This window comes from Adiantum capillus-veneris, chromosome 5 (assembly GCF_014529385.1).
Source record: "Adiantum capillus-veneris isolate H3 chromosome 5, ASM1452938v2, whole genome shotgun sequence".
Lineage (NCBI taxonomy): Eukaryota > Viridiplantae > Streptophyta > Polypodiopsida > Polypodiales > Pteridaceae > Adiantum > Adiantum capillus-veneris.
Genome location: NC_140935.1, coordinates 65,223,629 through 65,250,252, shown reverse-complemented (window position 1 = coordinate 65,250,252; position 26,624 = coordinate 65,223,629). Strand labels below are relative to the sequence as shown.

The following is a 26,624-nucleotide window of genomic DNA, read 5'->3' as shown; positions in this document are numbered from 1 at the left end:
GCTAGCTGGGATAGCTAGATCACAAGAGATTCAGCATCGGTCGCTGGCGGATCTCATCAATCTCCTCCATGGTCAGTAGTCTGACCGGGCGTCGTGCATGTCGAGCCAAGGTTATCCGAATCCTCTGATGCAGCCTCCGTCGATGCTGTGTAGTCCTCCGCAGTCGTGGGCGTCTGGATCTTCGAAGCTCAGTCGCTCGATCGATCAGTGTGCCTCTGGTGTCAGACGACGAGCTCTGCTATGGTAGTAACTCCTCCGGGTGTCCAGTGGCAGCTCTAAAGAAATCTGTGATCTGTCTCTAGGACTGGCTAGCCTCTCCTCTCATCAGGCTCTCTCTGTGTCTGCGTAGTTCCGTTTTCACGATCTGAATTTCCTCATTCTGTACCCCCCGGATCTCTCTCCTTAGTTCTCTCATCATGTCTCCATACATGGAGTTCCTGTAGCTCTCAGCGTTCGTGTGCATTTCCTTCCTGATGTCATCCCTCATATAGTTTAGCTCTGATTTGAGCATCACCTGGACCTTCTGCATCAGTAGCTCATAATGTATCCTAGAGGTTTTCCCAACTCGCAATGATCCTGGTGATAGTACAGTATCTCTGTTTCTCCGTTTGAAAGTGGCCGTCGTTTTTTTTGGGGTGGTGTAGCTATTTACGCCCGGCCCTTCCCCTTCGGTAGGCAGATCCATCAAACCCGGGCCACAAATGTGGGGTAGAGTGCTAGGGTACTAGGGTGAGGGGCTGAGAATATGGCAAACTTAACTAGTTTACCTTAAGGCTTAAAGGCTTAAAATCTCTTTAAACTTGAACGTAAAGAGAATGGTCTTTAAGCTTAAAATCTCTTTAAACTTAAATTTTACCTTAGGGCTTAAAAATGAAATAAACTTGAGCGTAGGCTTCCTACGCGTAGAAGGACTGCTTGACTTGCTACGCGTAGATCATCTGGAAGTGCTACGTGTAGGACTGCGCGGGACTGCTGAGCTTATGATTGCGTAGGACTGCGCGGGACTGCTGAGAGAGAGTGGAGAGAAGCGATTATGCCCAGCGCTCTGTGCGTTCCTGTGCCTTGCACAAGGCTGTCAGCGCGCAGCAGCAACACAGGCAGCGCGCAGCAGCGTAGGCCAGAGGGCGGCGGGGGCAGACTGTGGCGACGCAGGGGGGGTTGCTTCACGCGCCAATAGGTCAGCAAGCCAGGCGGCAGCAGCAGCAAGAATCCTCACGTGCAACAGCATCCCATCACGCGCAGCATCATCCCAGCAGCATCCCACCCATCACACGCAGCAGGAGAGAGAGAGAGAGAGAGAGAGAGAGAGAGAGAGAGAGAGAGAGAGAGAGAGAGAGAGAGAGAGAGAGAGAGAGAGAGAGAGAGAGAGAGAGAGAGAGAGAGAGAGAGAAAGAAAGATTTTTAACGTCTATGTCAGGCCGAAATCGGCCTATGAGACAAATCAAATGTACATTGTGTGTATGTCATCCGTCTATCGGAAAGACAAATGAAACAAAATTGATACAAAACTGAGCTGAAAGTAGGTAGTGGAGTATCTGAGGAGAGAGAGAGAGAGAGAGAGAGAGAGAGAGAGAGAGAGAGAGAGAGAGAGAGAGAGAGAGAGAGAGAGAGAGAGAGAGAGAGAGAGAGAGAGGTCCCTCTCTCTCTGAGCCTTGCCTTGCCTTGTGAGTCTACAGAGAGAGAGAAATGAAATGATATATTAACGTCTTCAAAAAGCCAAAATGACCTATGAGACCGAACTGTTACAAAATTGTGAATCTGATACCATATCTGGGTACAACAAGACTAGAACAAAAATACTACTACTACTAGAATCCATTCTCATCTGCACTCTGGATGTCGAGTGTATGGCTCAAATTCTCTACTGTAGTCTCCGTTGATGCTGTGTAGCCGTCTGGATGTCCATAGCTCCAGTGCTCGGTCGATGAGAGTGCCGGTAGTGGTCGAATGAGTGTGGGCTGAGCTCTGCAGTGATGGCTTCTCCTCTGGCTGTTCCATATCTAGTGAAAAGCAATCTGTAATCTGCCTCTCTCTAGCTCTCCCCAGTAAAGTGTCTATATCTATGTAACTCAAGTAGTCTTAGCTCAAGACATCTCTGATCCTCATAACTCATGACCCTAGAGATGTGAAGATGTGCGTACCTGACCAATGGCACAACGCAAACCATGAGACATATGTGTATCCATGTAGCTGGATCGAATCACAAACCCATCTCTTGTGAGGTGGAGAAGATGCTCTCTATAGAAAGCCATCTTCGTGCCCAACTCCTGTGGCGGCTCTATCCATGTCCTCTTGGTATCCAGCTCGATCAGGTCCTGACGAACGAGTCTAGTAATCTCCACCCGTGTAATAGACATCGAGGGTGTCTGAAGAGAGTACTGGAAAGGGAGCAGCCTATCCATGGTGAAGCCATGCATCTGAAACCATAATGTCATCTGTGCATACCAACATGAAGTGTCCCCCTGAAGAGCTAACCGTCTGGAAGACTCAAGGGCCAATCTAGCATATTTGTCTCTAGTAGTATCCCATACGCCTATAGAAGGTCCCTGTATCTGCACCGTATACAACATAGCTGAGGCTACTAAAGTATCAAAAAGCCATAACTTTGTCCGAGGTTCCTGGAACTGAACCTGCGAACACATCCTCTCCAAGCCTCCCAAGGCCACATAAGCTCTAGTCAGTCTAGTCTTTGCTGCTCTCCCCAAAGGAAACCTCAGCCCAGTGAAGACAACCCTAAGGTAAGTGTATGCATCCGTGTACTCGACAATATCCTGACCATAAGTGAATGTCGGTGCTGAACTCTTGATCCACTGTGGTGTGGTGTTAAACACCATAACCTTGGTTTTACCAAGGTTTACAGACAAACCACTATCCTCTGCAAAACTCTGTAATGCATCCAGCTGTCGTTGCATACCCTTTGGTGAGTCAGAGATCAACACAATATCATCACCATATAACAACAATGGGATCCACATCCCTGCCAGCTGGGCATCTCTATCACACTCTCTGTCAATGTAATCAAACACCTCATCAACATACATACCAAATAGAGTAGGAGACAATGGGCAACCCCGTTTCACCCCAATGGTGGAGGGAACTAAATCAGATATCCCCTCCAGGGTGCGTGATGGGACGGGTGCGTACATGTCCCATCACAGATCTGTAAAATGAAATAAAGTGATATATAAACGTCTACAAAAGGCCAAATGACCTATGAAACTCACAAGTTACAAACTGGTGAATCTAATACAAAGTTTGTGTGCTGAAAGAAAGACTAACATCGTAAACAAATTTTGTAGTGAAAGTGAAAGTGGGGAAAGACTAGAGACTCCCTAGTCAATATATAGGTACAAAATAATGAGCGATGCAAGAAACTTAAGCTGCTAAGAAGGGGATAATCCACCAACTTAGAGTAAATCCAACATCGGATTGAAGTCGGATCTCGTCAATGTCCTCCATGGTCAAAAACTTGACTGGGTATTGTGCATGACGTGCCAAAATAATCGGAATCCTCCTTAGTAATCTCCATCTATGCTGGGATGCCCTCCTCTATAATCGTGGACGGTTGGATCTCCCTAGGTCCATCACACAGTTGATCAGTGTGCCTCTAGTGGGGTGGGATCCAAACTCTACTACAGAACCTGTTTGTCTAGCTATCTAGTGGTGATGGCGGGCCTCAAATAGTCTGTAACCTGCCACCGAGTCCGTCTCTCTGGTCACGTCAACTAGCAAGAACAGACCCAAGCATCTTTGATCCTGGTATCACATAATTGTGGAAAGTGGTCCAAGACCCTCCCTGAATAAGCAATGGAATCGCCCGTGAATCTCATAGTATGAGGAGCAGTGACATATGTAATGCAACTCTATCTCTGGCTCCTTATGGCATAAACGACATACCTTGGCCTCAGCCGGAACTCCTCTATATCTGCCAGTGTCTATCTCAAGCTGCTATGAGGATGTGCGTAACTGGCTAATAGCACACCGTACCCCATATGATAAATGTGTATCTATATAGCTCGGCCTAACTACAAAGCCATTTGCCGTGAGTTGGAGAAAATGTTCTTTGTAAAAAGCCATCTTCGTGCCCAACTCCTAAGTAGGCTCTTTTCAAGTCTTCCTGGTGTCCATTTGAATCAAGTCCTGGCAGATAAGTCTAGTAATCTTTGTCCGTGTAACAGTGAGAGAGGGGGCCTCCAAAGAGTACTGGAAGGGAGGCAAGAAGAAGTTCCATACTAGCAAGCCGTGTCTCCATGTATCTCGAACCAAGAAGAAGTTCCATACTAGCAAGCCATGTCTCCCTGTAAGGCCAACTTCCGGGAAGACTTGAGCAAGCTGAGCATATCTATTTCTTGGAAGGTCCCACAAGCTATGTATGAAAGAGACTGATCTAGTAAGTGCATCAATCACACCAGAGCGGTAGCTAGCTCTGCTCTAATAATCTCATGAGGTACTGAGGCCTTGGCTCTAATCATTCGGAAAATCATAGATACCAAGGGCCTCTCCATCCCTTTCCATCCATTGGTGCTGCTAGCTCTGCCGTGACAACCAACTGAGGGGCCCCAAATCTGCATCCCGTACATCAAAGCTGAGGTCACCAAAGTATCAAAAAGCCAAAGTTTGATTTGAGGTTCCTGATACTGAACCTGCAAACACATCCTCTCAAGTCTTCCCAAGGCTGCATAAGCTCTGGTCAATCTAGTCTCTGCTGTTCTTCTCAGCGAGAAAACTGGCCCACTGTAAACTACCCCAGATAAGTATATGCATCTGTATACTCCACAATCTCCTGCCCATAGGTAAATGTGGGAGCTGAAGGTAGACAGACAATCCACTATCCTCCGCAAACACACATAAGGCATCCAAGTGGTGTTGCATTCCCTCTGGGATGTCAGAAATCAGCACAATATCATCAGCATATAACAAAAGTGGGATCTGTGTCCCTGCTAGCTGTGCTCCTCTGTCCCCTAGTCTCGTAATGTAATCAGAGGCCTCATCTACATACATACCAAACAAAGCAAGAGATAGCGGGCATCCCTGCTTCACTCCAATAGTGGAGTGATCCAGGGTAGAAATCCCCTTGGGAGTGCGTACTTGCCCCGCAACTGATCTGTATAAAGCGATAATCCCCCAAATGAGCTTTGTGGATACCCCCATGACCTGCAATCGCCGCATCAGTCTCGCTCTGGGTACTGTATCATAGCTTTACGGAAGTCCAAAAAGCTATAATATATCCGTTTCCCATGTGACCTGCCCTCCTCAATAATGGCTCGTAGAGTCAGGATGTAGAGAAACCCCTCTTGAAACCTGCATGTCCTGTTGCTCATATACCCTGTCTCTCTGCCCATCTGCTGAGCTGCTGCTCGAGAATGGATGCGTATAACCGTGCTAATGTGTGACAGATCATAATAGTACGGTAGTTCCACTCCAAGCTTGCACTGGCCCCAAATCCTGGCGATATCTTGTACTTGGTTCACTGCAGAGTATTGAGGTCGGGCTGTGCTTCACTGTGTGTCTATGGACTCTACTTAGTATTGCTTTTATTGCTATGTCTATTTGTCTAATCAGGCTATTTCAATTCTTCTGTTGTTGTCATCATTGTGTGAGATTTCAAGCATATTGCTACCGAGATCAAGCGCCAAGCCCTTGGTAATTTTCTTTCCTACATGTGCTCTCATTTGTGGCACACATGATGGGACCTCAACAGAAGTTTCACAAAGGTTGGTCGCTGGTTGCCGTGCAAGGTCTGTTGTGTTGGTCAACTTGCAAGGGCTATTGTGCTTGCTGGTTGTTGAGGCTCATGTTTGGCCCATACCAGGCAGTCTAGGGATGCCCAGGTGAGCTCACTCAAGAGTCCACTCAAGCTATACCATCGGAGGCATCAATCTTTCATTTCTACTTGAAGTCGTCCTCCACCTGTTGATTGAAGCCCTTGTGCTTTTTGGTGCCGGAGAATCTTTGCGTGTTTAATCTTTGAGGGTCATAGCTACACTTGTGTTTTCCTGGTAACAAATTTGAAAAATCTCAAAGATCAAATACAAAGAAATGTTTTCCTGTGTTACCGCATGATAATATGGAGAGTAGCAATTGCAGATTTGTGCATCCTCTTTCATTTTACTTGCAGAAAGTTTTGACAGATTTCTGAGGTTAAGAATTCACCTGACTGTTTGTTGTGATGTGGAGAGGAGCATATCCAACGACACAAAAGGCTTCGTACCCTGCTCCCGCCAGAAAAGAGACTAACACTACTGCAAAATCAAAGCAATCTGCTCTTTGCCACTAAAATTGACAGAAACACAAAGAAGGTTTTTTTGCTCAAGGTCTTTGCCTTTTCAATCTTAGAAACAAGGGTTCTTTATTTCTTTGATAAAGTTTCAAAACATGCGCTCTTCACAAGGAAACTTGTCCTCTATCATCATTATCAGCACAATTATTCTCTATAGAAGAGTAGCTTGTTTCGTTATGCTCATGCACACATAAAAGTTTGACGAAAATGCAAGATAGGATCAAAAAGCTTGCCAATAAGCGTACAGACTAGTCTCCTCTCTACCCACTTTGACACCCAATGCCCCAGCCGATCATGCTGCCCAATGTTCTAAAAATCTTTGCCCTAGGGTTCATTTAAGTAGAAGTATTACCAATATGCTCACCCACAAAAGCAACCTCCAGTACTCTCAAAGCCCTGTTTACAGATCAATCAGTTTTGTATAATAGATCTATACCCAGTCCTTGTGTGAAAGCCAGTGAAAAGCTCCCCATGCAATATCTTCAACCTCGTGCCACTCCCTAGAAGATTCACCAAGCTCTTCTCCAGAGAATGTGCAGTCTCACAAGTCTATGAACACCACCCCAAAGTCTCCAAAAATATAACAGCTTATAGGGTTTTCTGGCACCTCAAAAAGAGCCAGCTGATGCACAACTCTGAAGCATGATGTGCTATCCTCATTATAAACAAAATTCCTTGAGAGAATTTTGTCAAAATACAGGTTCCAATGCCCAACACCAAGCCATGACAAGCTACTCACTACACAAACAGAATACTTAGGAGCTTTTTTCATTAAATTCCACATATTAAACACGGGGCATCCCTTGTAAGAATGAAAGGACCCAAGGGCCTCACTCTTCAGGGCATCTGGACGCAGAGTCTGAGAGCAAAGGTCCCTCGGGAGTTGTACTTTGCAATGATTAATGAAAAATAAATACCAAAAGGGGCAGTGACTTTGGGGCCAATACCTCTGGGCACGGAACTATGCCGGGCAGTCTCTCTCTCTCTCTCTCTCTCTCTCTCTCTCTCTCTCAAATTTTAGTGATTTTGAAGTTTCCGTTCGTCTGCTGCTATTGATTTCCCGCTTGGAGTGTCCAAGCTTGTTACAGTGGTATTAGAGCACAGAAAGATTCTTCTTCTACGGAAGATCCGATCCTTTTTGCAGCACACACAATTTTTTTTGTGAAAGAATCTTCATGGCCCGATCCCGGACTTATTAGGCACTCCCACCCTTCGTACATCTCGCATCGGGCACTGTCTTCATCGCTCTGTCTTACAGGGCATAAGCCATAAAGAATTCCAGATTACTCATGGGTTCTCTTGGAGAATCTGACAAAGATAACACCTTTAGGTGGGCAGGCAAAAGAAAAGATAAAATCCGACGCGGGAACTGAAGAAAAGAACGAAGATTTGGACAGATTCTTGGTGGAAAATTTTGCCAAAGCGGAGTACAAACGTCAGTTGCAGGTTGACACATGTGTAAAAAGATTGATCAAGTACTCCAGGGACCCAAGACATGCGAAACACCCGAAGAATTACCCTATTGATGAGATTTACTCGAGATGGTGTGAGGCCATTGCTTCTCCTCTTAGGTCAGGAGGAAATTTGAAAGGACAGACGAGTGCAAAAAAGCGGAACCTGTGCTCGCAGGAAGAGCCGGAAGAACTCTTGAACAAAAGACGAACCAGAAGATAAGCTAGAAAGTTATAGAGCAGCAACGGAGCGCAGAAAAGGAAAGATGAAAGCAGGACTAGTACCACATTGCGTGGGAACCGACCCAAATCAGATGAACGAAAGCACAAAACTTTGCCGCACATGGGGCAAAGTGAAAGATTAGGAAGCCCTCCTTTTTTTTGACGGAGGAGCCAATGCCAATTTCATTGGCGGCTCGACTTGGAATTACGCTCGATAGGCTAAGACATAGGCGGAGGCAGTTCTAGTGGCACCCGAACGGGACGTTGCCATTACACCTGTCATTGGCAAACTTCGTTTGCATTGTCAGGGTATTTAGGGCACGAGGACTTTTATTCATGCCTTTGGAAGGTATGATGTCCTCCAAGGAATCCCTTGGTACCACAAGAAGAGCGCCGTGGTTGACTATCGGGCTAAGAAAGGCCACTTTGACGAATGAGAAGGGCAAAGAGATTGTACTTATGGGAAAAAAGAAACTGAAAGGTTGAATATGTTTGATTTAAAAAGGAACGACAAGATTTTTTGCAAGCTGAGGCTGACTATTTCTCTGAGGGCGTACCAGCCGAGTTGCCTCCTTCACGTCCTGAAGATCACATGATCGATTCCTGGTAGTACACCACCGAACCGGCCACCTTATAGAGTTAGCCGAGGCGAAAATAAAGAAACAATGAACCAAAATAGATTTCCACATTACGAGGATCGATGATATACTCGACAGACTTCAGGGTTCTACTTGCCAAATTGAAATGAAGAGTGAGTTATCATCAGATCTGAATTTCTCCTGGAAACGTGTACAAGACAGCTTTCAAGACGACTTTTGGGATTTTGAGAGAGTTTTACAGGTACTGTGGAAGCATAAATTGGTTATATATGTGAAAAAGAGCGAATTTTTCTTCCTTGAGATACACTTCCTGGGACATATCGTATCAGTAGTAGGGGTCAAGATGGACCCGGAAAAATTGAGACTATTCGTTATTGGCCCGATTTGAAGAATGCTCATGAGGTTCGAAGCTTATTTGAGCTTGTGCTCATATTATCCCTGGTTCATTCCGAAATTTCTAGAGATAGTTTTTCCTTTGCATATGCTGACTCAGAAAGGAGTTCCTTTTATTTGGGACTGACAGAGATTGCAGCCTTCCAGACTCTCAAACAAAAGTTGATTACTAGACTCGTGTTGGCCTTACTAGACTTGCAAAATAAATGGAAATTTATTGCGATGCTTATGGTCGCAGTCTGATGCAAGAAGGCCACGTAATTACTCATGAGAGCATGATGTTTTTACGTTTTGAAATGGTTGCACAAATTTATGAAAAAGAGCTATTGGCAAAGATCCATACTTTTACTCAATGGCAACACTATTTACTCGGAGCTGATTATACAGTCTTTACGGATCATCAGAGTTTACGCTACTTCTTGTCACAGAAGCAGTTTTTGGAAAAGAAAATGCAATGGGCTATCCTCCTGTCACAGTTTCACTTCCAGATTGTCCATGTTCAAGGACAGAAGAATTTAGTGGTAGATGCATTGTCTCGGAAGCCCTCAGTTCTGGATATTTTTGCGATTCATCACAGAAGATTCAAGGATATGGTTGATCAATACGCCACGGATCTTGGATTTGTTGATATTTTTACTAAGATACAGGATGGGGAGAAATTTTCAGGCTATTCCATACGGAATGGCTATTTGATGCGGAAAACGATATTGTGTGTTACATAGCCCTTGACGAAAAAGGTTTTGACAGAGTGCCATTGTCCACCTTTTACACGCCACTGCGGCATAGATACCACCTTGAAAGGGTGTGGAGCGTTACTTCTATTGGCCGAGGCTTAAAAAGGATGTGGATGACTTTGACAGGCATAAGGCACACAGACTCTTATAGCCTTTACCCATTCCTACCCGCCCTTGGGAAAGCATTGCTATGGATTTCATCTTTTATCTCCCTAAGACTCAAAGTGGGCATGATGGCATTTGGACAGTCATCGACAAATTCAGTAAACAGGCCCACTTCATTTCCGTAAAGAAGACAGTTAAGCCCGATCATTTGGCGAAACTGTTTGTCTCGCAAATTCCCGAATATACGGCGTGCCTGAGTCCATTATTTCAAACAAAGATCCCCAGTCTATAGTTGTTTTGGAGGGCAATCTGGGAGAACATTGGCACGCGGTTGCAGTTCTCGTCCTTGTTCCACCCGCAGACAGATGAGCAATTTGGGATTGCCAATCGAATGGTTTTGAATTTGATGAAGTCTTATATTTCGAATCAAAAGACTTAATGGGAAAAGTATTTGCTCTTGGTGTAGTTACAACAACACACAGGGAAGGCGCCATTTGAAGTACTCGAGGGTGCTAAGAAGGTTCTCATTTTCTAAGCACCAAAGACACAATTCTTTTTGAAGTAAACTTTTTTGAAAAAAAAACATGTCTAGGAGGCATGGAAGGCCATCTAGCCATTTAGAGGAGCAGAGTTCGTCCTCTTTTGACAGTGACCAGATCAACAAGAAAACCAAGGAGTTCAAGGAAGGGAGTCAGACGTTTTTAGACTACCAGGACACTCATCGAGCCCTTGAGTTTGTACAACAGTTTGATGTCGCCTTCTCTGGAGGACGGTTCTCAGAACATTCCAAGGTGCGAAAGGCAACATCTTACTTGAAATGAACTGTACAGACATGGTAGTCTACTCTGTTGTTACGCAGAGAAGCACTTGCGACGTGATAAAATTCAAGACAATTTCACGTCAACTTGGATATGAGATAAATTTGCAACAAATGTAATCACTGCTTGGCATCACTTGAAAATGACTGAGAACGATACATTGGATGACTACTGCCAGAGGTTTCGGGATACTTTTTTTTTTTTTGCGAATAAGATCCTTCTATTAGTTAATGAAATTGCTCATAGGGCTACAACAACCTCTACTAAAGTCGGAGGCGAACGAGGACCGACGCCTCCCAAAAAGTGAAATTGTTGTCAAGGATACTATGCTCCTTGACAAAACCTGTCTGGATCACATGTAGTTCTCTCTAGAAGTGGCTGAATCTAACGCTCAGAGCCTTGGCTAGAATTTTGTGGGTTGAGTTGAGGATGGTGATGGGTCGCCACTGCCGAATCTCCTCCAAGGAGCCTTCCTCCTTGGAAATGATCTAGATCAAGTGCTCACTCATGCTATCAGGCATCTCTCCTGTGTACAAGATGTACTGAAAAGCGCTACAAAGGCATGTGCCCAACAAGGCCCAATACTTGAAGAAAAAACTGGGAGTCAAACCATCCTCCTTGGGACAGCTACCATGGGGAAGTGATCCGAGAGCCACATGGAGCTCCTCTAGCTGGAGAAGCAGCTCAACTCTCTGACGCATCTCCTCAGTCACAAGGAAAGGCATCTGTGCCCAAACTTGCTCTCTGCATGCATCCTGACGCTCTGATTGAGACTTTGCTGACAACAAGTCACGGTAGAAGTCAGTAATCAATTGCATGGGTATCCTTTGGCTTTGAAGCAACTGACACGTCAGGTCTCCTCAACTAGCTAACACTAACGTGTGAGCATGACGGGGTCCCACTACCTCAAAGAAAGACCTAGTCACTCTTGTCACCCACCTGGGTCCACCGAGATGCTTGTCGATGAAAAGCAAACACGTGACTCCTCTCCTCTATGCTGGCAAGCTCCTAGCGAGCCTGCTGCAACTGCTTCTCCAAGCAAGGACTATCTGGGTGCTGCTCCTGCATCCTATGCAAGGAAGCAACGCCCCGATGGAGACGCTCCTCCTCCTCCCTCGCTGCAGCCAAGCGGGCCGTAGACTCCTGGAGAAAGAAATGACTAAGATGAGAAAGTCTAGAGGCTACTCTGTCAGCAGGAGAGTCCAGGGTGTCCAAGCTCTCTATCCAGAGAGCCACCACTCGCTCTCTAAGCTCTGAGTCCATCAAGATCCTCTGAGGGACCCCTAGCATTGCGCTCCCCCTCTTTGTCTATCTGTCACAGTGAGGATCGCTGGTGCATGGTCCGAAAAAGATGTCCTAACCAAGATGCAAACTGACCCTGCCAAGTCACAGATGTGGTCACTAGCGTAGAAGCGATCTATTTGAGATAGATTCACTCCTCCCAGTCTGCGGTCCACCGAGCGAGAGAAGGCCAAGCTGTCTGGGGGACCTCACAAAACCAGAGTGCTGCCAAACATCTGAAACCCACAAAGTCATACATAGCCTCTCCCAGGTGGCCAACTTAGCTCCGTGCACAATAGCATGGCTACCACCAATCCTGTCTGAGGGGTCCTCCAACATCTTGCAGTCACCCCCAATGCACCATTGCTCTGCATACGGCAGAGACTCTACAATGTGAGACCAAAACTCTGCACGTGGCACGTGCACTTGCCACATTGGGCGCATAAATGTTCAGGAAACTCAAGAGGCAACCGTGAACCTGCATAGTAATCCACTAAGCCCTTGTAACAAACTTGGACACTCCAAGTCAAGAATCAACTGCGACAGCACCAAATAACCACTTCAAAACAGTTCACAGTTCACAATAGATTTACACTGGCCCGTCAGAGTTCCGTGCCTAGAGATATTGGCCCCAAAGACCGGAGCCCCTTTCGGTATTTCTTTTTGTATTAATCAGAGTTCAAAGTACAAGAGTGGTTGGGTCTCACTCTCAGACTCTGCGTCCAGATGCTCTCCAGAGTGGGAGCCCAAGCCACTTATTTATTTACAAGGGATGCCAAAAGCAGAGCCCCAGAAGCTTAAAATTAAAAGCCTAAAAATAAAGCAAAGGCTCTTTTTTTTTCTCTCACAAGCTCTCTCTTGAGCTTCTAAAAATAACTCTTTTTTTCAATTGCGTAGAATAAAAGCTGGCCAACAATTTGCGTAGCTTTTTCCCATCGCAAAAGCTCTGTGTGAAGTCGTAGGCAAAGAAATCCCACCTGCGACGAATGTCGAAGCACGTCAGTCCACGAGGAACTGATGTAAAGGGAGAAGTCTGCACCAAAAGGGGGGTACGCAAGAAGGGTTGTCCCTCTCTCACCAAGCGACTCGTGGGAAAAGCGCTGCCCAAAGATCTCCTAGCAGCAAAGGAAGGTTAGGCCTACCCCATGGGTCGGCTGCGGGGAAGGAACGGAAGGAGAAGTGGAAGCAGGGGGACTGGTGGGAGAAGGAGGAGTGGGGTGGCGGGGAGCGATAGAAGGAGAGGGGCGAGGTGGAAAGGGGGGAGAAGGCGGAGGGGAAGGGGCGGAGAACAACTCGCGGGGAGCCGGGGGGGGGGGGTGCGAAGGTGAGGCTGAAGTGGAGGGTGGAGCTGGGATCTCATCCTGCTAAAGAGGATCGAAACGGTTCCCTGTGGGAACCCACTGCTACTGGCCTGGAGCCTGGCGACCACTCAACGGGCCAGGCTGGCGTGATGGCCCCTGTCGACGTTGACCACGAACCTACTACTAGCCCTCCTCTGCTTGAACTCCAGGCTCGGAGGGTGAGTCTGCTTTAGTACCCTATGAATCTCTCTGCTGCTACTGGCCAGTCCTAGGAGAGACCTCCTCTACCTGAACTCCAGGCTCGGAGGGTGAGTTTGCGTGAGTACCCTGTGACTCTGTCTGCTACTACTGGCCAGCCCTAGGAGGCTAGGCTGAGCATGAGGTGAAGGTCAAGGCCTCCTCCGTGGACAGGCCTTCGCAAGATTTACATCTAACGACAAAAAAGCATTGATTCGGGAGGCCCGAATACTCCACGCTGTGGCGGAGCCAACCACCACTCACCCTAGGTAGTAGAATGACCTTCGGGAGGGTGTGCGTGTCCCAAACCAGAACACGTACTATGGGAATGCCAGCTGCCTTGGCAGCTACAGAGGCTGTCGTGCGAGGTGTCTCCAGAACAGTCCCAATCTCTAAGCCTATCCTAGATAGAAACGGGAGGTACTCCCTCCTCAGGCCGGGGAAGCAGGCTGAGATGGGAAGGTCTGCCTCCTCGACAAGCACGTCGGTAGCTGGATTGAAACCATGGCGCCATTGTTGAAAAATCAGCTCGAGCTGCTCGGATTGCTAGGGGGCTCATTGCTCACAATGACCTTGGACACCATCTCGGGAGTCTCAAACTCTATCTGGTAATATTGACGCCCGAGAAGCTGAACGTTGAGTATCTTGCCACCTTTGCTAAAAGGCGGGCCTGGAGAAGATCACGCACCTCTCCTCTGCTAGGGCGAGTGCCGATGATCTTGCAAATGACGGAGGTTGCCTGGAGGCGCTTCACCTCTGCTGCAAGGCTCGCTTGCTCTATCGGTGAAAGAGCAAGTCGGATGGTGGGCTCTACACAGTCGGGCAAGGGGGCTTCTCGAGAGTCCCTCTGGGGTGGAGCATGAGCCTCCGTTTGTGTCTGCTGCTATGAAGGAATGCGAGACAGAAGGGAAGGAGACGTCCCTCTAAGGAAATCCCAACAAGCAATGTCATGATGTCAATCCCTTCCGAGCAAGTCGAGAGGTGCCTTCAGGGGGTTGGTAGTCAGTGAACGAAAGCGGGGGTGGAGGAGCATGGGAGCGCGAGGGGAAGGGCTGGGGCGAGGGGGCAGCGTGCAGGCTGGCTGTACTGTACGCAGGCAGCGCGTAGTGTGAGGGAGGAGGGGGAAGGTGTGAGCGATGGCGAGAGGAGAGGGGGCGGGGGGGGGGGGGGGGGGGGGTTATAGGGGCATACGTAGTGTGAGGGAGGAGGGGGAAGGTGAGAGTGATGGCGAGAGGAGAGGGGGGGGCGGGGGGGGGTTTACAGGGGCATACGTAGGGGGGGCGTGAGCATCAACGAGTGTCTGGTTTAGGGATACTTATTTGCTAGTGTCTTCGTTTCGAAAGATTACTTTGAAAGACCAAATTGAGCAATTTTGTTGTGGTTTGCCAAAAGAGATTCGAGACTTTTGTCTGAACCAGAAGTCAGACTCTATTCAGAGACTTATGCAACATGCTAAGGAACGATTTGGAACACATCCTGGCACATTGATTTATCTTATGGACAGGATAGTATCCACCTCAACAAGGCAAGAGTCCGCTAGATTGAAACGAATGAATCAGGGGAACCGGATGATAGCTCATCGCAGGATTCTGGAGAATAACAGGGGGAACCGGATGCAAGTTCATCAAAGGATCCAAGAGAAACGGGATAAGATGATAATGCATCTTAAGGTTCCGATGATTGAGATTGACGTGCCAATGGATAGGGGAAGCGAAAGACACTACCCACAGGTCCCAGGGCACAAGGAAAGAAAGGAAAAAGGGAATCAATTGGTAGACCAAAGAATTCCCCAGACCCAGGATAAGATTTTTGAACCAGATCAGTATGATCTAGATCTAGATACTGCTTTTGCCAAGGTGCACAAGGCTCTTGAGAAGTTTCAAGCACGGCATAAGAGGGCAGCCGACAAGATTTGACCCGACTTGCAGCTGAAGGAAGATGATTGGGTTGCTCTTACGGTTTGAGAAGGCATGCCTAAGGAAACGAAAAGGAAAGGAGCGGCTTTTTCCAAAGCTAAGAATGACTATGGCCCTTTCCAGATTCAAGAGAAGATAAATGATGTATACTTCAGAGTGAAGTTGCCAAAAACTTGGAAGATTCACAATGCTTTTCATGTGAGTCTGTTGAAAAATTTCAAGGGTGAGGTGTCAGTCGACAGGGAGCCTGAGGAGCAACCTGAGGGGGAAGAGAGCGAGGAGATACTCGTTCTGGAACAGATATTGGCTCACCAGGAAAGGAAAGAGAAAGGTAAAGTGAACGGTAATTCTTAGTCAAGAAGTATCCGACATTGAATGCGAAGTGGAAGGAGGAGGAGAACCTAGCACATACACCTCGGATTTGAAACTTTACCTCGACACTTTTGGTCTAGCTTTGGCTGTTCCAAGAGTTCCCGGAGATCAGCAGGTTGAATCTGGTGCAGGTGGGACTGCACAAGAGCGGAGTTACTCTGCTCCTTTGTCACAGATTACCTAGAAAGAATAAAGTGACTGATTTTCCTTTGGATTTCAGGAATATTGATGGGCTGACAGTATTTTGCTGGATGACTTTTGAAAGAAGTACTTCGACATGAGAATTCCCAAAATTGAATCTGAATGATGTGTACTCTCTCATGTGATTTGTTTGAGTGCAAGAACTGAAAGACGAAATGACTGCAGCATTTTGGTATTGAGAAAATCTATAGACATTATCGCGATAAGAATTAGTTAATCTGACATCAATGAGGTCCGGGATGAATCTAGATGTGATTACTAAATACATTGTTGGCAGTCATGGTCTGAGATTTTCAATAAACTTTTTTGTGATTGATTTGATTTGAATGTGATGTGAACGTTCAGGGACTGTCGTCTTTGTGCAAGTGCTGGATTTGTGTCGTCGAGTGTGTCGGTACTTAGAATCAATGCCTACTGAACTGGTTTATGGATTATGTCTGACTTTGCAAGTGTAATCAAGGGCGATTACAATTCTTTCAAGAGGGGGGTATGTCACAAACTGATGATGTGGCGGTACTGTTTGGACACACAGCAATGACATGGCAACTTGTTGACGTGGCTGCTGTACGGAACCTCTACAAAAAGCGTTGACATGCTGACGTGGCGGACTGTATGGACACTCCCGGATTTTGTGTTGACAGCATTACGGAAATTCTGCAATTTGCGCTACTGGCTTTTTGAGGCAGTGTTTTGACCAATTGCTTTGGGGAAAATTTACTTTTGAGTTTAGAAGCTCTTGGGAATCTGCTCTTGGGGCTCTGCTTTTGGGCATCCCTTGTAAGAATAAAAAGGACCCAAGGGCCTCACTCTTCAGGGCATCTGGACGCAGAGTCTGATAGCGGAGGTCCCTCGGGAATTGTACTTTGCAATGATTAATGAAAAATAAATACCGAAAGGGGCGCCAAACTTTGAAGCCGATACCTTTGGGCACAGAACTACGCCGAACTGTCTCTCTCTCTCTCTCTCCATCTATCTATCTATTAAATTCTCTATTAAAGTTCAGTGATTATGAAGTTTCTGTTTGTGTGTTGCTATTGAGTTCCCGCTTGGAGTGTCCAAGCCTGTGACACTCTCTCTCCAATCTGCAAAGATGATCAAAGCTGATCAACACCAAGACACAGCAGCAGACCAGAACATATGGACTCGACTATCTCAAAGAATCGATACAGACTCTGGCGTTGCAGCACACTCAGCTCCGGCCCAAAACTCACAGGTACAATGGGGGTGTCGAGGCTCAATGTGCAGGGATAGTGCAGACGTGCTGTGTATAGACTCGCTACTCTAGACGATGACATTGGACCATATATCAAGAAGATCCACCAACGGCTCATAAATGTCGGCCACCTAAGTCTATCTCCAAACTGAGTGGTGGTGGTGGCCTGGCCATGATGTCCACTAGACCACCGTCTATATCCTTGCCACGTGTCACTGCCAGCCCTGAGAGTCCGTCCAGTGTGAACCAGACCAAACCAACCTACTAGCTGTGTGTGGCACTATAGCCTGCTATAGGTTGCCCGCCACAAAATTGCTCAACGTCTTGGTGAGAGGAAATACTGAAAAAACTGTGAAAGAAAACCACTAGATACCGCATCTGTACGTCTTTCTTGAAGCAGGTGCTAGGCCCAACCATAACCTTACATGCCTTGAAAGTGGAGTTAAAAACACTGCACTGCTTGCAGATGCCTTAAGCCTTTGAATAGGCATGAACCTAGTATGATTGCAAAGTCCAAGAATCCCAATTGGCAAAACAGAATGAGGCTCCACAGCAAAGAGAGATGCGCGGTTTGGATCCAGCGCATCTTTATCCTCCATAACCATAGTGAGAGGAAAATACCCTGGTCCATGCTTGCAGATGAACTTGCTCGAAAAGAGGGATGACCAGAAGCTCGAGTAATACTGCAAATAAGGTTAAGCTCCATCGTGATGGCAGAACGAAAAGCATTTACAACAATGGGATGGCAACCAGGTGAATGGTTGAAAGCCACAAAGAAACAGCCAAAAGGCTCCTGAAGTGCAGGGGAGTCGATTGAGGAATAGGAGGGGATTGGTATGATTATGCGGCTTGCTAAGGGGCTGATCAACGAGGTGGGGGAAGAACTGGCTGAGGTTGAGGCTGACGCTGGGAGGGGTGGGGAGGGCTAGATAGGGGCGAGGGGGGCTGGATAGGGGCAAGAGGGGGAGATTGGGTGGGTAGGGGCAAGGGCAAGGGAGGGGGTGGGTAGGGGCGAGGGCAGTATAGGGCCAAGCGGTGGGTAGGGGGGACGAGGGGTGGGTAGGGGGTGTGGATAGGGGCGAGGGGTGAGTAGCAGGGCGAGGGGTGGGTAGGGGGACTAGGGGCGAGGGGGGAAAGGGCAGGGGCGAGGGGTGGGTAGGGGGGCGAGTGAGTGTGAGGGGGAGGATAGGGTCGAGGGCTGGTGAGAGGGGCGAGGGGGAGGGACTAGGGGCAAGGGTGAGTGGGCATGGGCAAGGGCTGGTGAGGGGGGACTAGGGGCGAGGTAGGGGGGGCAAGGGGGTGCGAGGGGGAGGGTAGGGGCGAGGGTTGGTGAGGGGTGGTAGGGGGGGCAAGTGAGTGTGAGGGGGAGGGCTGGTGAGGGGGGACTAGGGGCGAGGTAGGGGGGGCGAGGGGGTGTGGAGGGGAGGGTAGGGGTGAGGGGGGGGGGAGGGGTGGGTAGGGGGGGCGAGTGAGTGTGAGGGGAAGGGTAGGGTGTAGGGGATAGGGGGTAGATGGGGGCGAGAGGGTGTGAGGGGGTGGCAGATAGCAAATATTCATCTCCAATGCAAGGTATAGCCGGAAGAATTCGTGTTCCATTGTAGATGAATTCCGTGGTCCACTGGCTGAAAGAGGAGATGCTACAGAGCGCAGCAGTTGATGGAGAGCATGAGGAGGTACCATGAGCAAGACAACTATCATGAGCAGGGAATTCATCAAGCAGGACTGGCTTTGTGAAGGGAGTTTGCTAGACACAAAGGAGAGCTTTGTTCTGTTCGGAGAAGCAGACACCATTGGGGCTGATGTTTGAGGAGGGGTGAACTCTTGTAGAGGTGATTTCTTCCCGCTTCTATGATTCTTCATAGGCCCACCAAATTCCAAGGCTTCCACCATGGGCGCATCAGGAGTAGCTTCTGTGACCTTGAACCTTTGAGCTGGCTCAGTTGGCTCATCAGGTTTAGTTACTGTGGAAACATTGGAAGAGGGTGTACCTTCAGGCAAAGAGTGAATCGAGACTCCAAAACAGGGCATAGATTTGGTAGCATCCAACCACTCCAACAGATCATCATCTGACCCATCAGGTGGAGTAGGCTGTTCCAATTCAAGGCTGGTTGCTAGGGACAAAGAACTATATTGCACGACGGGATCCATGCCTCCTCCTAGGCGAATTGGTTGCTTCGGGGAGCAAGGAGTATGTATCCACATGGCATCGTTTCCCCAATCATGAAGTGCTTTAGTGTGTCGCAGCCATGGTCTTCCGATGAGCAAGGGAAATCCGCCCTCCACCTGTGGAAGACGAATCACAACAAAATCCAAACTAAAAGTGAAATCTTATACCTGCAGAGGCACCTTTTCCACTATGCCCACAGGGTATACTGTCCTCTGGTCAGCCAATGTTACTGTGAACGGGGTAGGTTGAGTAGGCTGCAGGCCTAAAGCCATCATAGTGAACTCAGGCATCATATTGATGCCAGATCCACCATCCACAATTACTCCTCGAAATTGCTGCCCAAAGATGGACACGGTGAGACAAGGGCTTCTATAATCCATGAGGGGAGCAGCGTGATGGGATATCATATAGGACTCGGATGGTTGCACTGGGAGGTGCCCGCCACTAGGACCTGCTCCGGGGTAAAGTGGCTGAATAACAGCAAGGGTGTCACTTCAAAAACTCGCATCTAGCAGTAGCATGTCATAGAGAGACACTTGTTGGAAGGTGTTCTTCAACAATGTCTCTGCTGTAAGCTTTTCTTGTTCTACCAGTGGTTTCTCTGGTCCCTTTATCTTTTGTAGATCGGAAACTGCTTCTAAGAAACCTTCATCAATATCGGAGAGCAAAGATTTGGATTCTTTCTTGGCACTAAGGGATGGCTTGTCAACAGCTGAAGGCAGGGTATCCACTGTTGTGAGAATGTGTGGGGGAGTTGAACTTGCTGGAATGCTAAGGCCAAGAGCGGCTCTCTGGGCCCGAGTGAGGACACCCGATGGCTCCTCTACTAGCTGCAACTTATTTTGAGGGGTAACCACGTGGGTAGAAGGGGGCGGTTGAGGAACGGTGCTAACTGCTATCAGATTAAGCTTGGAAAAGGTAAACTCATTCTGGCTTTGACTTGGGTTCGAAGCCGTGGATGTATGAAGTTTAGGGCAATCCTTACTGTAGTGATCCTTCATTTCAGGGTAATGACGGCAGGGAGGGGACCCTTCTGGCAGAGGGAATTTGCTTTGGTAATGACCATATTCCCCGCATCTGTAGCACAAAATGGGACGATTCAATGGGCGAGTCGAATGGCGAGGTTGTCCTTGCTCCTGGTGCATGGAGTTGGAGGTGGAAGCATAGAAGCTTTGAGGTGATGAGGGAGCATGGGTATGATAAAAGCTCAGAGAGGGAAAAGTACTTTGCATACCTTGCATAGGAGGGGCTGTTAGCAAAGGTGGCATATGGTGCGGATGGCCACAGGGAGAAACCATGTTGGATGCAGGTGCTGGCCCTTGTTGAAGAGTAGGACCAAGACTTTGTTGTATTTGTCGCAATCCCTTGAGGTAGTAACAGTCTTTGTCCTCATGTCCAGATTTTCAGCAGAAGTGGCAGTAAACCCGAAGGGGGCATTCATGTGGAGGGTGCCCTGGAGAGCGGCATGAGCTACATGTTGGGGTATAAAGCCCAATGTGGTCGCCTAGGTAAGTGGGCGGGCCGCCAGGTATGTACACATATTCTTTTGTTAAAACCTAATAAGAACTCACTATGCTCTACACATTACAATAGAGCGAGTTCACCATATCGTCGTGCTCTTCTTCTCGCACTCTCTCTCGCGTTGCACTTCCGCTCGTACTCCTTCAACTGGTATCAGAGCTCAGATCGAGGCTCGGGGCACCATTGCAGGAGGCTAGAGTCACCAGCTCAGATTGGAGTGAAATTCGACAGGCGAAGACACGGCCCCAAATCCTGTGGGAGAACCCGAAGGGCTTGGTGTTCTCAGAATTTCATTCTGAGGTCATCTCGGCCACCGTTCGGCTTCGACAAAGGTCTGCGCAGGCCATTTTCGACTACGTGGTCTCGACGGGTGCAGATCCGACTCTGCAAATTTGGGGTTTTCGGCCTACGACTGCAGGTGCTGAGGATATCGACACTCCCAGAGTGTTGATTTGTGGCTGTCTACACATCGAAGGACGGCTCACAGTTCTTGGAGGCGTGTCAAATACGACACGGGCGCATCTACACACAGACTATAGGCGACATCCAGTAGTTCATCAGGTAGCTTGTGTTTGCTGCTTGATATTCCAGATTTCATCCTGACATTGCAGGTACTTCCACATGGGATGTATTGTCAGAGATGATGTATGTCTGTTGAGGGTTTGCTGGCTGTGAGTCACGCAGCAAACAACCGCCGCAGCGGTTACAGCATACAGTGGGAAATTTGTGGATGTATGACTTTGTGGGAAGTCTATGTACTGTCAGATTTACTGCAGCCTTTGTTGAGGGTCGAGTGAGGTTTTATTGAGCTGGGGGATTCTCGAATGTTGAGATCCTTTTGGTGATACAGGTCTTGGAGCGATCCCTTGAGCACCCTTAGATAGGCAGCTAGGATGTATTGACTGTGAGTTAGACAGTTGGGATTGCATCTTTGCTTTACTGCCGTTGAGGCATTGTCGCAGTCTATGCTTATAGGACAGTGACAGGACAGTGAGAGACAGTACAGGTGCAGGACAGGTTTTCCCGCAGCTTACAGTGTCAGAGAGACAGTGTTTTTTGAGCTGTTTTTTGGTCTGTTTTTAGTACACCAGAGCCATTTTACAAAGGAGACTGCCAAAATTTCTGCAGCATTTGAAGCTTTCTTGGTTCATTTGACAGGTTGATATTGGTTCAGAGGTCAATTTACAGGGGAAACTCTGCCGAATTTTTCCCAGAAAAGTAAACTACTGTGAAGCGTAGCTATGGCTGGATCACAAGACACTGCTCTTTACAATATCAAGAAGCTGGATGGAACCAATTTCCCATTGTGGAAGAAGCAGATTTGGCACGTGTTGGTACAAAAGAAGCAGATAAAACCTATAAAGCTCAAGGAGATAAAACTAGAAGATATGGACGAAGATGAATGGAGCGAAATGGATGAATTGGCACACTCTACCATTATGCTGACTTTGACAGAAAGCGTTTACTTCAATGTAGCAGACGAGATGTCGGCTTATCAAGCATGGTTAAAGCTGAGTGATCTTTATGAGAGGCAGAGTGCAGCTTCACAGGTATACTGGCTTAAGAAGCTTGTTGACTTGAAGATGAAAGAAGGGACACCTATGTCCAATCATCTGAATAAATTCAACACAATCTATAGTCAGTTGTCAGCTCAAGGTGTCAACCTGTTAGAGCTATGTTCCTGTTGATCACATTGCCGGAAAGTTGGGACACTTTTCGCACAGCTTTGAGTAATTCTGCACCTCCAGATGGTTTGAACATAGCAGGTGTAGAAGGAAGTCTGCTTACTGAAGAAACCAATAGAAAGAATATGGACAAAGGCAAAGGAACAGCCTTAGTTGTCAAGGGGAAGGACCAAAGAAAAGTACAAAGGTGGAAAGAGGAATCACTCTCGTAGCAAGTCCCGCAGTGCTAAAGGCAAGAGTGACATAGAATGCTACCATTGTGGCAAGAAGGGTCACATGAAAAGAGACTGCAGAGAATGGAAAGCAGAAAAAGGCAAAGAGAAAGCTAGAGACCATGGTGAGAAGAACAAGTCCTCAGTGAAGATTCAAGAAATAAATGTGACAAACACTGTTGCAGAGGATGACAGTCTAGTGTCAGGAGACATCTACTTCTTGAAGAATACAATGGACTCAGCTCTTCTTACAGCATCTGATGGAAATGCACTGAGTGACTGGATTATAGACTCAGGGGCATCACTTCATGTGTCTCCAAACAAGGAGTGGTTTACTTCTTATGTGACCACTAAAGATCATGTTCGGCTAGGCAATGGGCAGACATGTGAGATCTTAGGTGTTGGAGATGTTCAATTGAAGTTTTAGAATGGCTCTTCTCTCACGCTGAAGAATATGAGACATGTTCCCGCAATTACAAAGAGCTTGATCAGCACAGGTTTACTTGATGATGCTGGCTACGTCACCATTTTTGGACAGAACATGTGGAAGATATCCAAGGGTTCTATGACAGTAGCACATGGAGTAAAGTCTGGAGGACTTTATATGATTATGTATCAAATGTCTCTAAAAATGTAATCAATGTAACCGAGTAGCCGAACGTTTCTTTGTGGCATAGCCGGTTAGGACATATGTCCAAGAAGGGAATGGAAATCTTGTCTCGTTCTGGTTATTTGCCTGGCTTTTCATTTAATGATTTTGAATTCTGTGAACATTGTCTGTATGGTAAGCAAACACAACAGCCACATAAGCATAGAAGCAATAGAAGAGATACACAGTTGGCACTTGTTCATAGTGATTTGTGTGGACCTATGCCTAACCTATCTCTAGGGGGAGCTTCTTACTTTATGACATTTATAGATGATTACTCGAGGAAAGTATGGGTTTACTTTCTCAAGCACAAGGATGAAGCGTTTAGTGTTTTCAAAACGTTTGTGACACTTGTGGAGAATCAGAGTGGCAAGAAGCTTAAATGCTTACGCACTGACAATGGTGGAGAGTATGTTTCAAAGGCCTTTCAGGACTTTTGTGAGTCAAAAGGTATAAAACGTGAACTTACTGCTCCTTACAATCCTCCTCAAAATGGTGTTGCTGAGAGGATGAATAGGACCATACAAGAGAAGGTCAGAAGTATGTTGTCTAATGCACAGCTGCCAAATGGGTTTTGGGCTGAAGCTGTATCAACAGCTGTTCATCTTGTAAATAGATCTCCTAGCAAGGTTTTGCAGAAGGATTCAGTGCCAGAGATGGTATGGTCAGGCAAAATGCCCTCATACAAGCATCTCAGAGTCTTTGGCTGTGAGGCATATACTCACGTTCCAAAGGAATTTAGGAACAAACTTGAGCCAAAGAGTAGAAAGTGCATCTTTCTAGGCTATGGTAATTCTGGTGAGATGGGGTACAGACTTTGGGATCCCGAATCCAGAAAGGTTGTCCGCAGCAATGATGTTCACTTTAATGAATCCAAATATCATTCTAAACCAGAGAGGGTTGAGGAGATTAGAAGAGTTGTCTTCCAAGAAGATGGACCTGCACGTGCAAGACAAAATGTCAAGTCTCAAGAGGAGCAAGGACAAGATAGAGTGGAACCACAGGTTGTGGCTGAGCCTGAGCCACTTATTGTGCGTAGATCTGGACGTGTCACGCGACCTCCTGATAGGTTTGTTCCATCTAAGAACTATGTCATGTTGACTGATTGCAATGAGCCTTCATGTTACAAGGAAGCAGTGCAAATGAAGGACTCCGGGAATTGGCAATTGGCCATGCAGTCAGAGATGACAGCTCTGCATAAAAACAAGACATGGAAGCTAGTTAAATTACCACAGGGCAAAAAGGCTCTACCTTGTAAATGGGTTTACAGGTATAAGATCACCGCTCATGATAGTCAGCCAAAGTACAAAGCAAGGCTTGTTGCCAAGGGCTTTAAGCAAGAACAAGGCATTGACTTTGATGAAGTCTTCTCTCCGGTGGTCAAGATGACTACATTGAAATGCTTTCTTACATTGGTTGCCATATTAGATTTGGTGTTGCACCAAATGGATGTCAAGATAGCGTTCTTGCATGGTGATTTAGATGTGGAAATTTACATGCAGCAGCCAGAAGGGTTTGTTGAGAAAGGCAAGGAAGATTGGGTATGCCGGTTGTTAAAGAGTCTTTATGGCTTAAAACAATCACCGAGGGCATGGTACCATAAATTCCACAAGTTTATGCTTTCTCAAGGCTACAAACGTAGTGAGTTCGATCACTGTCTATATACAAAGAAGGCTAAGGATGGTAGTTGGCTGATCCTTATTTTGTATGTGGATGATATGTTGATTGCTGGCAAGCACTTGGAAGAAATTTCAGCTTTGAAGTCAAAGATGGAAAAATCGTTTGACATGAAAGACATGGGTGAGGCAAGTCATATACTTGGTATGCGCATTCAGAGAGACAGATCAAAAAAGTTGATTTGGTTATCTCAAACAGAGTATATTGACAAGGTTTTGCAATGTTTCAATATGGAGAAGGGAAAGGCACTGAGTGTTCCATTGCCACCATATGTGAAACTTAGCAAACAAGATTGTCCTGTGTCTGAGGAAGAACACGCTGAAATGGATAAGATTCCATATGCGTCTGCAGTGGGCAGTTTGATGTATGCAATGATTGCTACTCGCCCAGACATTGCATTTGCAGTGGGAGTAGTAAGTCGATACATGTCAAACCCAGGCAAGAAACATTGGGAGGCAGTGAAAGGAATATTGAGATACCTGAAAGCTACAAAGAGTATGCGTATATGCTATGGGAGTCAGGAGCTAAGTGTAAAGGGTTTTATAGACTCAGATTATGCAGGTGACTTAGACAACCGAAGGTCTACGTCAGGGTATGTCTTTACATTGGCTGGTGGAGCAGTATCATGGCGTTCTAGATTACAAGATTGTGTTACTCAGTCTACTACAGAGGCTGAATATGTTGCAGCATCAGAGGCATGCAAAGAATCAATTTGGCTTAATCGACTAGTAACAGATTTGGGAATCAAAGAAGAGATACTTGTGTTATATTGTGATAGTCAAAGTGCTATACAATTGGCTCGCAATCCAGTTTATCACTCAAAGACAAAGCATGTGGATGTGAAGTATCATTTCATCAGGGAAATGCTCGAGGATAAGCAACTTCAGCTTGTCAAAGTTCACACCACACAAAATCCTGCTGATCTACTTACAAAAGGACTTCCCTCAGAGAGCTTTGCGCATTTTCACAAGCAGTTAGGTGTAGGGTAGTACATCACTTCTCTACATCTCTTGTATATTAGCTTGTATAGTAGCTTCTCTCACACTTAAAGTACCACATTGGACTTTAAGTGGGAGGTTGTTGGGGTATAAAGCCCAATGTGGTCGCCCAGGTAAGTGGGGGGGCCGCCAAGTATGTACACATATTCTTTTGTTAAAACCTAATAAGAACTCACTATGCTCTACACATTACAGTAGAGCGAGTTCACCATATCGTCGTGCTCTTCTTCTCGCACTCTCTCTCGCGTTGCACTTCCGCTCGTACTCCTTCACTACACCAAACCTAGACTTAGTCTCCTGCAAAGACTTCAGCTCTTCTAGCTCATGCTTGATCTGTTCCAATGCCTCGTGATGTGGAGGCTTCTCCTGTCTAAGAGAGAAGGACCTCTCTTCTTGAAGAGCTCGCTGTAACTTTAGGGCTTCCAGTTCCCAGCATAAAGAAGTTAACGGATCAGAAGGATTTTCCGCGAACACTTAGGGGTCTCTACCTGAGGGGAGTTGGTGAATAGCTTCCTAGCTCCCTCTATCCTAGTAGTAGCCGCGACAAACTCCTCCAGAGTGGCGTGAGGTCGGAGACTCTCTCGGAATTTTT

The 26,624-nt window shown here is 46.9% G+C and overlaps 1 protein-coding gene across 1 annotated transcript in view; it reads right to left on the bottom strand.

The window, feature by feature from the left end:
- LOC147457446 (dynein regulatory complex subunit 7-like) overlaps positions 1-26,624 on the bottom strand; it is a 318,156-nt gene that overhangs the window by 81,754 nt on the left and 209,778 nt on the right. The window contains exon 20 of the mRNA XM_086512336.1: positions 6,154-6,273. Coding sequence (XP_086368462.1) covers positions 6,154-6,273 — 120 coding nt within the window. The remainder of the gene's footprint in view (positions 1-6,153; positions 6,274-26,624) is intronic.